This window comes from Leopardus geoffroyi, chromosome B4 (genome assembly GCF_018350155.1).
Source record: "Leopardus geoffroyi isolate Oge1 chromosome B4, O.geoffroyi_Oge1_pat1.0, whole genome shotgun sequence".
NCBI classification, from domain to species: domain Eukaryota; kingdom Metazoa; phylum Chordata; class Mammalia; order Carnivora; family Felidae; genus Leopardus; species Leopardus geoffroyi.
The window spans coordinates 20,843,523-20,858,079 of record NC_059341.1 but is presented as its reverse complement, the minus strand read 5'-3'; the positions used below and the strand labels follow the sequence as shown (position 1 = coordinate 20,858,079).

At 40.0% G+C, this 14,557-nt stretch overlaps 1 protein-coding gene across 5 annotated transcripts in view; it reads right to left on the bottom strand.

Moving 5' to 3' along the window:
* The window catches only part of SPAG6 (sperm associated antigen 6), a 65,417-nt gene that overhangs the window by 13,869 nt on the left and 36,991 nt on the right, over window positions 1-14,557 (bottom strand). For 4 of the 5 annotated variants that reach the window (XM_045463259.1, XM_045463261.1, XM_045463262.1 and 1 more), the window contains 4 exons: window positions 9,571-9,776; window positions 8,442-8,615; window positions 6,955-7,107; window positions 3,374-3,565 (listed from right to left, as the gene is read on the bottom strand). In XM_045463259.1, the coding sequence (XP_045319215.1) occupies window positions 3,374-3,565; window positions 6,955-7,107; window positions 8,442-8,615; window positions 9,571-9,776 (725 nt within the window). The remainder of the gene's footprint in view (window positions 1-3,373; window positions 3,566-6,954; window positions 7,108-8,441; window positions 8,616-9,570; window positions 9,777-14,557) is intronic. The other variant, XM_045463263.1, reaches the window with a different exon arrangement.

Here is a 14,557-nt window from a genome sequence, read left to right as displayed (position 1 = left end):
GGAGACGACTGTGATGGAAAGAACACAATAATTAAGTCATGTTAGAAATACTTTCGTAACGAAGGTAATCGAATGAACCTACTCAGATGCCAACCTAAGATGGACCATTTCAGTATGATGCCCCTAAATCAAAACAAATGAAAAGGCAACTGTGTGAATAGTTTCAAAATGTATGTAGGTGAGCTTGTTAGATAAAAGTTAGATTTTTTTTTTCCAGCTTTTAATAAGGCATTTGAAATAACTTAGGTGCAGGCAGATAGAAGGCTCTGTGTGAAAACATGCGAGCAATTCCAAGGGACTGCTCATTGGTTCTCCTGGATCAGAACCAATTAGAGAATGCTTACAGAAGCTGACCTGCCTTTGGGACAAAATGAACTTCAACGTGGTCTTTAATGTGAAAGCTGCCACAGAGTAACAAATGAGAAATACCATTAGACGGTTCCTAAAGCTCTTGGATACATTTTTCCCTACTGAGATAATGTCAAATCAAACAGACTTGGACTTTCATTGTAAAGCCCTTAAAACAACCAAGGTTAGAATCCAAGAAACCTTGGGGAAGCAAAAATAATAACCAAGTCCCTACAATAAGAAAATATTTGGATGGACTTAAAAAACCTTGGAAAGATTGCTGACAGGATAATGATTGATAAAGATCGCACTTTTTAATTTAATACCCACTGTATTTCCTGAAAATAAATAGTGTATCAAACATAGACAAAAGGAACCTTAACTTCTATTAGTAAACCTGAATGTTTGATTAAAACTAATTTTGTTAAACTTACACACAATAAAAACAATCTTATTTCAAAAGGTGAAGTTCTCAAACTTATTTCACTCTAGTGATATTTATACAACCTAACATGATAACAATTCATTAAAAACCAAGTTATATAAACTTAGTAGCGTATAAAAAGTATACAGTGCTACTTAAGACACTATTTATAAGGGTTTCTCAAACTATAATTGCTCTTGACTCCGCGATTGATTATTCAGTCTATAGCTAACATATGCCTTTATTTCTAAAACTTAAAGAAAAATATTATTATTATATTATTATATTATTTTATAAATTATAATTTATAATTTATAAATTATAATATAAATATATATTAATATATAATATATTATATAATATATAATATATAAATAAATAAAAATAAATAATAATTTATAAATAAATAATTTATATTATTTTATTATTATATTTTTTTTAATTTTTTTTCAACGTTTATTTATTTTTTTTGGGACAGAGAGAGACAGAGCATGAATGGGGGAGGGGCAGAGAGAGAGGGAGACACAGAATCAGAAACAGGCTCCAGGCTCTGAGCCATCAGCCCAGAGCCTGACGCGGGGCTCGAACTCACGGACCGCGAGATCATGACCTGGCTGAAGTCGGACGCTTAACCGACTGCGCCACCCAGGCGCCCCTTATTATATTATTACATATCGGGCACAGCTTGTACCTGTGGAGACCCTGCTAGGGGAGGCCGTAGTCTTTGGACCGCTAGAGGTCAGGGTGGGAAGGGTAAGAAATGAGGAGGGAGGTGGGGGGGAGGGGGGAGTGGAGGTGCGAATGAGAGAAAAGAGGGAGGAAGAAAAGGCAAGCATGGTGATGGGTTAAAAAAATAGGAGGCAAAAGGAGAACTACATACATAAGTTGAAATGATACATATGTAAATCAGCTGTACTTGGACAACTCAAAACTGGAAAGGCGATTGTGATTTCTCACCAGAAAGCCAAAGAATCACAGAACTGTTAGCCAGGGAAAGGCCTTGGCATATTGTCAGTCTTCCTCTCTACCAAGCACTGCCAGCCAGCATCTACTCGACGCTGGAGAAATGTAAGGGAAGCCCTAAATCTATTAAATCCTTGCTGTGATCTGGAAAGTCTTACAAAAATTGAAAAACTGTTAGTCTTAGAAGTAAACTTCCCTCAATGAATCTGTAGTGAAATAACGTGTAAATATAACCAAACAAACATAAATTCACTTTTATAAGTTTATAAAGCCAACAAGTGATTCTGTAACTTTCAGAACCCCTCAGCTGTATAGTTCAAGTAAATTTCCTGCCTTGTTACACCATCTAAAGTTGCTTCAGCAAACATGCTTTCCGATTTGTTAATTTATTGTTTTAACTAAAATTTAAATGGAATTTAACTTACTATCGTTAGTTTATTTTGAATTATTATCTTTTCTGTGCATTTTCCTCAGTCCAAGTCAATTCTGCAAACTGCTTTCAGAAAAGTATAGGGACTATCCTGGGAAACATTTTTTCTTTCTTTGAAATTCTAAAACTATTAAACAACCCATCCTAATTAAACTCATGCTTTGTGAATCTTTCTAGTATTTTTTCAGAAAGCTTGTCTTTTTTAAAAATACATGATTTAGGGCACCTGGGTGGCTCAGTTGGTTAAGTGTCCAACTTTGGCTCAGGTCATGATCTCAGTTTGTGGGTTGGAGCCCCGCATCAGACTCTGTGCTGACAGCTCAGAGCCTAGAGCCTGCTTCAGATTCTGTGTCTCCCTCCCTCTCTCTCAAAAATAAAATAAAAAAAAAAAATTAAAAAAAATTTTTAATGCATGATATATAAATGTTTAACTTAGTGAATCCTATGGACATTTTTCTTTTAAGGAACAAACATAAAACATATAATTAAAAGATCGAGCAGACGTGGAGTTAGAAGAGGTAGGTCATGGCTTCAGGAATACCCTCTGACCACTTGTATTATACCTTTGGAAAGCACCTTAAATTCTTTTAGACTCAATTTTTTAATGTTAACCGGACCAAAGTTCTAACCAATTCCACCTCCAGAATCCTATTATTCAATTCCGATTCCATAAGAAAAGTCAACGTGAATGCAGAATGCAAAACCCAGTCATTCACTTTACAAACCACACCGCACCTATAGAGAACTTTCTTTAAAATACATCACTGACTTAAAAAAAAAAAAAAATATATATATATATATATACACATATATAGACCATATGTATAGATCATACATATATAGATATCATATATAGATATATGATATAGATCATATATATAGATCATCACATATATAGATCATACATAGATATCATATATAGATATATGATATACATCATATATATAGATCACATATATAGATCGTACATATATAGATCTACATACATAGATCATATATATATGTATCACTGACTTTTGGAGATAAGGGCAACTCATTTTCAAAGAAAAGCCACCTCAACCTCAGTTCTTCTGACAAGTTTGTATTTCTTGACTAATAAGATCAGCATGATCCCTAATGATAACTTAACACCTTTAAAATGACATTATTTTTAAGAATGGGTCAGGTCTAGCAAATTTTCATCCAGCTGTTAAAAAGGAAGCGCTTACTTTTGTCTGAAGATCCTCTGAACTCTCTGTGGACATGTACAGCGAAAGCAGAACGGGCAGGGTGTTTGTGACGGCAACGGCCCGCGCGTGCTCCGGGGTATGTCTCCCAATCTGTCCTAGGGCCCAGGCAGCCGCAGCCTTAATGTGATCTTCTGGCTCTTCGGACAGGCAGACCGACAACTGGGGCACAGCCTGCAGCATCCGTCAAAAGAGCGAGTGGTATGAATCCAGAGCGGGACTAAAGAGTCTCCCGTGTCTCCCAAACATGAGAAGGCATCATTTTGGCCTTGATCCTTTTTTTCCTCAACGGTTCGATAAATGAGCACATCACAGGGGCTGTCATTTTTCAAGTCGATAAAATGACTAGAACTAATTTACCTTAATTATCTGTAACAATCCAACTAAACTAAGAACATCTCTGCTAGCGTTTCCTCCCCAAATAGGCATTTCACCAAACAACAGATGTCCCAGGCTAGCATATTACGGGCAAAACCAGACTCCACTGTGACAAAATAAAAGTGCTCAGGGTTCTGAAAGCTTTTATTGGCCTTTGTTTAAAAAGTTAATTTAGAATCCTTTAAAAAAAAAAAAAATCACCTTTCACCAAGTATAATAGATCTGACAACAAAATAACTACTATAGATCCAAAATTACAAGAACGAGCCAGAATTCCATTTCAGTAACATTTAGATGAAGTACCTTCACTAAAAACTTTCCTGAATACTAAATAATTTTCACTTATTTTGGCTAACTTTTAAACGATAGTTTTTTCTGTTTTAACATGATTAAATGTCAAAGTAGAAATGATTACTTTTGTTATACAGATAGCATGTGCTTATATTTTGCTCAGGCTTCACTTTTATCTCGATACGCAAAGCTGAATTAACTAATGGGTCTCAAAGACACCATAGTTTATATACCCAAGGAAGACTCAAATAACCAAGTCAATTTATAATTCCAAATTCTGTACAGGCATAACTTCCTAACTCATTTGAGACTATAATAATTATCACCTCAGGGCGCCTGGGTGGCTCAGTCGGTTAAGCATCTGACACTTGATTTTGGCTCAGGTCACGATCTCACGGTTCATGGGTTCAAACCCCGCATCAGGCTCCACACTGACAAGTGCAGATCCTGTTTGGGATTCTGTCTCCTTCTCTCTGCCCCTCTCCTGCTGGTGCATGTACACTCTCTCTCTCTCTCTCTCTTTCAAAATAAATAAATAAAACTTAAAAAAATTTAGTCATAAAAAAAAGAATAATTATCACCTTAAATTTAGTATCATAAAAGCCAATCTTGTCACATGGTCAGGCTACCATAGCAAAGGCCAAATGATCATGTACACTTTCTTTTTGTCTGCCTGTATTTTTTATTTATTTTTTTTAAAGTTCACTTATGGGGGCGCCTGGGTGGCGCAGTCGGTTAAGCGTCCGACTTCAGCCAGGTCACGATCTCGCGGTCCGTGAGTTCGAGCCCCGCGTCGGGCTCTGGGCTGATGGCTCAGAGCCTGGAGCCTGTTTCTGATTCTGTGTCTCCCTCTCTCTCTGCCCCTCCCCCGTTCATGCTCTGTCTCTCTCTGTCCCCAAAATAAATAAACGTTGAAAAAAAAAATTTAATAAAATAAATAAATAAATAAATAAATAAATAAATAAATAAAGTTCACTTATGTATTTTGAGAGAGAGAGGGTGAGTGTATGAGCAGGAGAGGGGCAGAGAGAGACAGAATCCCAAGCAGGCTCTGCCCTGTCAGCACAGAGTCCGATGCGGGGCTTGAACTCACAAATCACCATCTGAGCTGAAACCAAGAGCCAGGCGCTTAACCAACTGAGCAACCCAGGCGTCCCTCATCTGCCTTCAAATTTGGTTATTAGTAAGACCAATTTCCTGAAGAAACCTGCCATGTCTCTTCATTGGCTTCCTTCTTACAACTAAAAATGTGCATCTGCCAATACGAAAAAGGTCAGTCGGATCTGTCTGCAGAGTGAGGAACCTTTCCAGAAACCCCATACTTCTGGGATACATCACGAATGAAGCAGCAAGAGGGAGAGAGGGCACCTCCTCCCCATCCCCCCAGATTCTGACTTACTGGCCTCGGTTGTTATGAATGTGCTTTGAAAATTACCAAGTGTTATTTGAATGGGAGTTGTTACTAGGCCCTGCACCGCGGAGGAAAAGGCAAGAATAACGTGGCTCCGGGTGGTTTGCCTCAAACTGCGGCTGCCTCCACCCCGCTCTTCACTGACTGAAAGGCAAACTAGGTGGGAGAGGACAGCGGCGACCCTAGACCAAAGGAGGGGAGCGCCTCCTGGTTAGCTTGGGGAAGAAACACGGGGAGCAAAAGTAATGGCTTCTTTCATGCTTTCCTATGTGTAAGCTTTCTGACTCTGCGCAGAGAACTGCAAATCAAAAATCCCAATAATATCCCCACGGTGACCCTTCAGAAAGCGGTACCACCGCTCTAGTCGCTATCAGTCTTTGGTAATAGAAGAACAAAAGGAAAAGCGCAGGATAAAAAGGGAGGGGAGCAAAGAATTATCAAGGAATAGGTAGAAAATAAAGATCTGAGGTTCCTCTTTATTCTGAGGATTAGCAAGGGATAAAAAAAAAAAAAATCCACACTTCTGTTTAACATACAGCAGCAGGCTTTCTATGCTGATAAGAAACCCACACCCTAGAGGGTTGCCAGAGACACTGTAAGCATACAGCTTTTGAAGCATTCTTGGGGCGATCGGTATTTATTCATTCAAGAAATATTTTTCGAGCACCTACTACGTGCCAAGGCGACACTCCGTGGTCGGTCAATACCAAGCTGAGATAGGGCCAAATCCCTAGAGCAAGGAAACAAAAACATTACTATCTGATGTGTGCTGTGAATTGCCTACCTCTGAGAAGAGAAATTAGTTCACGAAAGCTGACGGAGAGAAGGCGGGTAAAGAAGGGAAGACCTAGTCTTGTCATCTCCTACCCAAGTGACGGGAAACAGGATAATGTGGAGATGTCAGAGAATAATAAAGACGACCACCAGGAATGTTGTTTATAACAGTTGTTTTATACATAAATCAAAGTGTGCTTTAAGTGTCTGTAAATGTGTAGTCAATCCTTCAAGATCCAAATACACTTAATATTTTTTCAAGCTTATTTGTTTTTGAGAGAGAAAGAGCGCTCAGGGGAGGGGCAGAGAGAGAGGGAGAAAGGGAATCCCAAGCAGGCTCCACACTGTCAGCGCAGAGCCTGCCACGGGGCTCGAACTCACAGGCCGTGAGATCATGACCCGAGCCGAAACCAAGAGTCAGACGCTTAACCGACTGAGCCACCCAGGGGCCCGGTACATTGACTATTTAAACGCACAAAATACCAATACTCAGAGGCGTTGATAGTTGGTTGCTACTAAACACTGGCTAAAATTGTAAACTCCTGCAGAGTAAACTTTATTTCAAGCGTTGCTTTGGGACACTTATTCATGAGCCTCGAAAACATTTCTTCAGGTAGGTCAGTTATACTTTATACTCTGAGCATGTGTCTGTGGCTCAGTGTTAGAACACGTCCCTGCAGTAACTAGAGGAAATGACACAAGCACAGACCTTGGAGACGATCACCGCCATCGCCAGGTTCTCAGAATGAGCCGCGACATAGCCGAGCATCATGATGCCAGGCAGTCTTATGTTTCCTTTGCAGGACCCGATACAGTCAGTCACGGCAGCCACTCCTCCTGTGTTAACTATCAGCTGGGAAAGCTAGGAGACAAGGAGAGCCAATCACCGTGACCGTGGAGCGTAAGGTGAACTGTAAATATGACTTTAGTCTCGCCAAATTTTTTTAGGGAGGACCTAAAAGACATCTAGTGAAATTTGAAGTATTTAGTGAGATTATTGTATTCATTAAGGAAACGTACAAGTACAATAATCCCGCAGTTTCAAAAGTGCAGATAGACTCATGGTGAGGAGCCACTCGGTGGTTTCAATTTTTCATGCAACGATAGCACACCTTTCATCCTGATTTTAATGGATGTCAAAATTCCTCACCTAGACACTAAGCCTAGGGCTAGTTCATAACTAGCTAACTACAGAAACCCCCAGTCACAATGCGGGAGTCTGGAGCACATTAATCACCGGATGCCAAAAGACAATGTCAGACTGGAAATATTCTAGCCTAATTATCCCCCCTTTGCTAGCAATGATTACTGGCTGATTGCCAGTCTTCAATCTTGAAACATCTCAACCAGATGAAGATGTTAGGTGACAAAAAGAATGAGGACTTGAACTAAGTTTAGTGAAATGAAATTGATGAGTCAAAATATACACGGGAGAAAATACAACGTGAGAATCTACCCGGACTTGCTTCGTCTTTACTCCTTCAGCATCTGAGAACTCAAGCAGTTAGTAGAGGGGTGATTCGAGGCTGTGGGCCTGGCGGTCTCTTCACACCCAGAGGCACACTGTCTCTCACTACTCCCAGCTGACCTAGAATGGCCTGGATGTCAAAAGCCCACGGCCCCCACAATTTAGAAGTGGAAAGCAGGAAATTATAAAAAAACTGAGATTTTAGGCTCAAACTCCATTGACATAACCCGGTGGTTCTCACCTAGGGGCACTTTTTTGTCCCCTGGGAAACATCTGGCAATCTCTGGAGACATTTTTGTCGTGATGGGGGTAGGGGTACCACTGGCATCTAGTGGGGAGAGGCCAGGAAGGCCGCTAAACATCCATCCTATGGGGTACAGGACAGGCCCCCGCAACAAAGAATCACCCCGTCCAAAGTGTCCATAGCGCCGAGGATGAGAAGCCCTCACCCAACCAGATCGTGTGGCACAGCACTCGGGCCCTGTAAACAAACCGATATTCTACATAAAAACGAACTACGTGTTCCTGTAGCTTAAAACCCTAAAAAAAAAAATATATATATATATATATAATATAATATATTATATATAATATATATATAATATATATAATATATTATATTATATATTATAATATATAATATAATATATATTATATATATAATATATAATATATTATATTATATATATATACATATATATATATATATATTTTTTTTTTTTTTTTACCTCCGGTGTATGTTTTGCAATCTCTCTAATTAAAGTAGAAGCATTTTTCTTCACGTAGTCATCTTTGTCCTTCAGGCAGGTGAGTACAACTGGGAAAATCTCTGCCTCAACCACCATTTCTGCCAGGTCCACGGAGTGCTTCGCAATCTGACTCAGAGCCGAAAGGACCTGACGCTGTGGAGCGAAGCCCAAAATAAAACAAAACGTGACACAGAGCTTGTTGCAGAGTTCCGATCTGAACAGCTTTACACTCAAATTCCTGGATAAAAGGGAGAAGACAACTACATTTCTAATATAACCTTAGATTTAGGAGTCTTGAGACAATCAACTCCTACTCTCTTATACCTAAATACTCCATTTCTTAAATTCCCTAATCTCCAAGTTAAATGTCTTCATCCTTCTGTGGACTGTTTAAGTCTCTTTATCCATGCAGATGATCAAAGAATATGACCTTTGGATGAATAATATTTCTTAATTAACACTCACATTATTAATTTATGGCACGGGCGGTAATGTAGGACAAAAACGATCAAGCCGAAGTAACATCTTATTTGGGGCATCATGCTGATACCGTTTCAAAGAACTTTCCATGACTGAGTTAACATTAACTAAGATTTTAAAATCTTATAGAAAATAACTACTAGAATATGAAAGTATAGTTAGTGACTATTCACTGAAAATTAGATCGTAGAAAGCTGTAAAAAAAAAAAAGACATAGAAATAAATCTTGATACAATGAAGGAAACTAAAAACAAAATGACTGAGATAAACACGGCAATTTTCATAAGAAACTTAAACATAATAGTGGTGGGCTAGAAAACCTTTGGGCCCCTGCCCACCCTGAGATTCAGTCATTGTGTAATTAATTCCTTATTTAATAGTGTTCATACTGATGCTACGTGCAGTCTACAACACTGCACGGATTTTAACCAGATATGTCTATCGTCTAATCTCTACAGCAGAAGGTCCACATATTAAAAGACCAAATACATAACATACCCATATCTGTTTTCAATAACTTCCTAATTATTTTTAAATGTATAATATTAAGCTCCTCCCATTTCCATTTTCTTAGGGAATCAGAAGCCTGATTTGTCTGTTTGTTTGTTTGAACTTTATTTTCAAGTACCTTTAATTTGGAATCGGGGTTCAGGATCATCTGGGCTAAGTGAGCGATGGCCCCCACGTCCACTACGGTCTGTGCTAACTCGGGAGAATGCTTTGAAATATCACTGAGGGCCGAAGCAGCAATCCTTTTCAAAGCAATTTCTGGCTCCTGGATACAGAGTACTAACAGAGGAACTGCTCCCGCATCCACCACAGCTTGTGACAGTTCTGTGGGTCCAAGAAAAGTAATTAAGTGAGGATGGGTGACTGACCCTTGTGCAAGCCATTTTTCACCCTGACAGATACAGCAAAGAAAAAAGGGGAGGGTGTACTTCACTGTGTCGACATCTGCATTTCAAATCAGCCTTCCCGGTTTCATAAACCATGTGGACCAATCCTGAGCTGAAAAGAATACAGGTCAATAGATGGACCTCCATTTACATGAACACATTTGAGGTAGATTAGGCTGAAATGGCTTGTTATTCTTTTTTTTTTTTTTTTAAGAGAGTAAGCAGATGTCAGCTGTTTAAGCTCTGACAATTCTTCACTTCTCAATAGGCAAGCATTTTATGCATGGTTTACAATAACAGAGAAAATTAAAGTACCAAAAATTTACCAACCACACTAATTAGGCAGTATTTTGTGCTATTTACATGAGTAAACATTAACATGAATCTTGTGCCAATAATGTCAATTTTTAAATTCCTTTCATCTTACAGTACTTTTTAAAAGAATTTAACTTGTTCAAAATTAAAAGATGCATTTTCACTGTATGTATAAAATGAGATCTACAACTGAACGTGCTTTAATACATAAATGTTTATGTTTACACAAAGGAAAGCATTTCTCTTAACCATTTTGCATGTCAGAAGTAAAACCTTTTGAATATACATGCTGATTTACATGTGTGTCCAAGAAAAACAGCTGTAAAAATAACCCATCTTAAATTATAGAGTGAGGGAAACAAGCAGGCAGACCCATATAATATATAATATACAATATATATGTAAAAAATGTCTTTTGAGAAATATAAAACACCATACATAGTTACGGATTCTCCTCTCGTCGTATTCATGGCCTCTCTTACTGAATCACATATACCCATTTCTATAATCTCTTCCTTTCAGATTATGTTCTCATTTTCCCAGGTTTGTAGTGCCTTGGTAATTTATGTCTTAATAGCCAAGCTAAGATACCTATTTAGCATATCACTTAAAGTCTTTCGTTAAGAAAAAAAACACACGGTGTTTAATTTCTCAAAAGATTGGTAATATCACATTTTCTAAAAGGAAATAATGTTAGAAAATACAGGTTACAGTGTCCAATATTTGTTTTCCTTCAATTATTATAATTATCCTAGAAGTTCCAATATTATATAAATGATGCATTCCTTCTCTCATGAGATGAGTATCAATGGAAGGTTATTATGTGCCAGAGGCACATCAACTCTGCTGCACATGACCCACTTCTTCAAATTAACACTACATTGATTAGCAAACATGGTTCCGTTTTAAAAATCTAACATGAAATATGAAATACAGTGGGAAGTTAATATGTAATCTCAAGAACGAGAGGCAGATAAGAGGAAGATGGTTAAAAAAAAAAAAAAAAAAAGGACAACAGCAACAGACTGGAATATCAACCTCCCAATACAACAGATTCCCCAGAAGCTTCTCTGGGATTCTACTGCAATTATCTGAAGACCAATGGAGACAGCAAGTGAAATAGGCGATTACTGTTATCTGTCGCACCCAGGGAAAATGGAAAGAAAACGTGAAGTGGGATACCGTATGTGATTTATGTATAGAATTTTCATATTTCGTTAATTAGTAACATGTTACTTAATTCGATTCAGTCCACATAATCCAGGTGCTGGAGTAATGTCAACTTCATGTGTACATATTTAAGAGCACCTGGAATGTATACACAGTCCCGCCTTGGGATGATTTGGCTTGAGTTTGCAACCTGATGATGGTGTGAAGGCGATATACGCTCAGCAGAAACCGTGCTTTGAATTCTGAGTTCGGAGCTTTTCCCAGGTCATCGATAACCTACACAGGCGCTAGGCTGTCTGCTGATGCTGGGCAGGGACGGCGAAGCCTCAGCTCCCGGGGCAGCCGCGCCGTCACCAGGCGGAACAACCGATACACTCACAACCGCGCTGCACCCACGCGACCCTTCTGCGTTCCCCCTTCCGTGCCGTGCTCGCTAAATTACGGGAGACGGTCAGCACTCCGTTACAAAGTAGTCTCTGCGTCTGATGATTTTGCCCAACCGGAGGCGAATGTACGTGTTCGGAGCACGTTTAAAGTCGGCGAGGCTAAGCTGTAGGTTAGGTGTGTCAAACGCGTTTTCGGGGGCGCCTGGGTGGCTCAGTCGGTTGAGCGGCCGACTTCGGCTCAGGTCACGATCTCGCGGTCCGCGAGTTCGAGCCCCACGTCGGGCTCTGTGCTGACAGCTCAGAGCCTGGAGCCTGTTTCGGATTCTGTGCCTCCCTCTTTCTCTGACCCTCCCCTGCTCATGCTCTCTCTCTGTCTCAAAAATAAATAAATGTTGAAAAAAAAATTTAAAAATAAATAAAAACGCGTTTTCGACTTAGGATCTTTTTGGTTCACAATGGATTTGTCAGGACATAACCCTGTTGTAAGTTGAGAAGCTCTGTAACGGGCTGCACGTTTTGTTTCGCGACAACAGAAGGATCAGTTCATCTATGTGAATGTTCACTTTTTTTTTTTTAAATGTTTCCTAAGAGTAATGATATGCGGTAAACCGTTAATAAACACTGAGGTTCTTTTTTAAAAAATCTATTATCTTTGTAATTCCCATGCATTTTATCCTTTTCTTGACTTGCTGTTAGAGTGCCATACCCTCCTTTTCCTCAACTCTATCGTGTTAATAATAAATGTTAATAATAATAATAATAATAAAAGTCTATAATGTTAATAATAAAGCAAACTCTGTTCTTCTGACTTGTTACCCAATCCCAACCAAAGCTGTTCTCTTTTTTTAGTTTTTTTTTTTTTTTTTTTTTTTTTTCCTGAGAGAGAGAGAGAGAGAGAGAGAGAGAGGGCCTGAGTTGGGGAGGGGCCAAGAGAGATGAGGGACAGAGGATCTGAAGCGGGCTCTGTGCTAAAGATTCTTAACCAACTGAGCCACCCCGGCGCCCCGCAAGCTGTTCTCTATTCTGTCCAGAACAGTGATGTTAAATGTGAGGAAGGCCAGGGATGGCCCTGGAGAAAGACTTCCTGTGAAGGTAGCAAGCTTCCCACAACATGGATGGAGCCGACTAATTCTGTACTTGAGACTTCAAATACGTCACGTCTCCAAATGGATATGGTCCTATACAAACTGGGATCAGACACACGTCGTTATTCGCGAATGCTATCATTCTACTACCTTCATATACACAAGGGATAAGGCAGTGCCTAGACAGGTAAGAACACAGTAGGCCTGGGGGCACCTGGGTGGCTCAGTTTGTCAGCTCGAGCCCCGCGTCAGGCTCTGCGTTGGCCGCGAGGAGCCTGCTTGCGATTCTCTCTCTCTGCCCCTCCCATGCTCACTCTCCGTCTCTCTCAAAGAAACAAACATCAAAAAAAAACACAGTAGGCCTAGAGGATGCACACGGTACCATATTACACATACTACAGACGATTTCATCCTGCCTCTGTCACTACTCTTTTTCCTATGGCATATCCTTCTCCTTTCCCTACTCCTGCTGTCTCTGGCATTTCTGTGCCAGTCACTGTTGGTGTCCACCCGGTAGCCTTTGTCAGCCAGGGCATGAGGAGAAGTCAACTAGAAGCATCTGTGAAAGGTTGTTCTCTGTCATAAATGGATACACAGAAGGAGGAAACACCGACCCTTTGCTGGACATGGGCAAGTGTGTGAATGACATCTGGAACTCCTACATCCATCTTGCAACTATAACGGAAGAAATCACCAATATTGAGGATGGCTGAGCACAAAAATGAAGAACATCTGGGTCCTCCATGATACTGTTCGGCTGCATAATCAACCCCGGAACTGCCCTGACTCTGAACTTGTGTGCCACGTAAACTAAAAAATGTCCTTATCGGTTAGGCCGTTTGTACTTGATATTCTGTAGCTTAGAGCCAAAAACATCCTGGCATAATCCCGTCCTCTCTCCTCCTCGGTAAATGTACGTATTTTCCTCTCTTCCTCTGGTCATCAGGTGTTCATGAAGTGCTCACTGAGTGAGAGAAACTTGGCCGGATCTTGGGGAAGCAGAATAAGCCACTGTTCTGTCCTAGCAGACTTAGCCCGGGGCGAATGCACGAACAGACCCCTGCAAGTGCGGAGCTAGGAGTCAAGTCTGTGGCGTGGCTGGGAAAAATGTACACGGGGGGGTCCCAGGCAATGCCTCCCACATCACTTCCTTCTCCCCTTTTCTTTTGTCCTGGGCTTTTCTACCCTGAAAAGAGCAGCCTTTGTAACCAATGCACAGCGAATTCTGGTACATTTAAAAATCACTTCCCATAGGAGAAATTTCATGGGTTCATTTTTAAGTCTAATTTGAAAATGAACTTTGGTTCAATCAATTATCCTACTTACAAAATCAAAGATTGATACATATAGCCTCAGGTGCTCATTAAAGGTTTGACCAGAAGAAAAGCAGCGAGTGAAGAAATTTATCTTAGTGCCTGAGAATAGCCTCATTTAAAATTTTAACTAAATCTTCAAAACTTAGTTTTTAAAAAGTAAATCGTCTACTAGGCAATAACATTCACCATAATCATTACCGTTAGATAACAAGCGAGATTGGAAGCAGTTATACAAAGAAAAATGCAGAGGGACACCTGGGTGGCTTGGTTGGTTAAGCGTCTAACACTTGGTTTTGACTCAGGTCGTGATCTCACAGTTCGTGGAATCACATCCCGCGTCAGGCTCCTTCTGACAGCGTGGAGCCTGCTTGGGCTTCTCCCTCTTTCTCTCTCCTTCTCTCACTGCCTCTCTCCCACTTGCACATGTTCTCTCTCTTAAAAGATAAA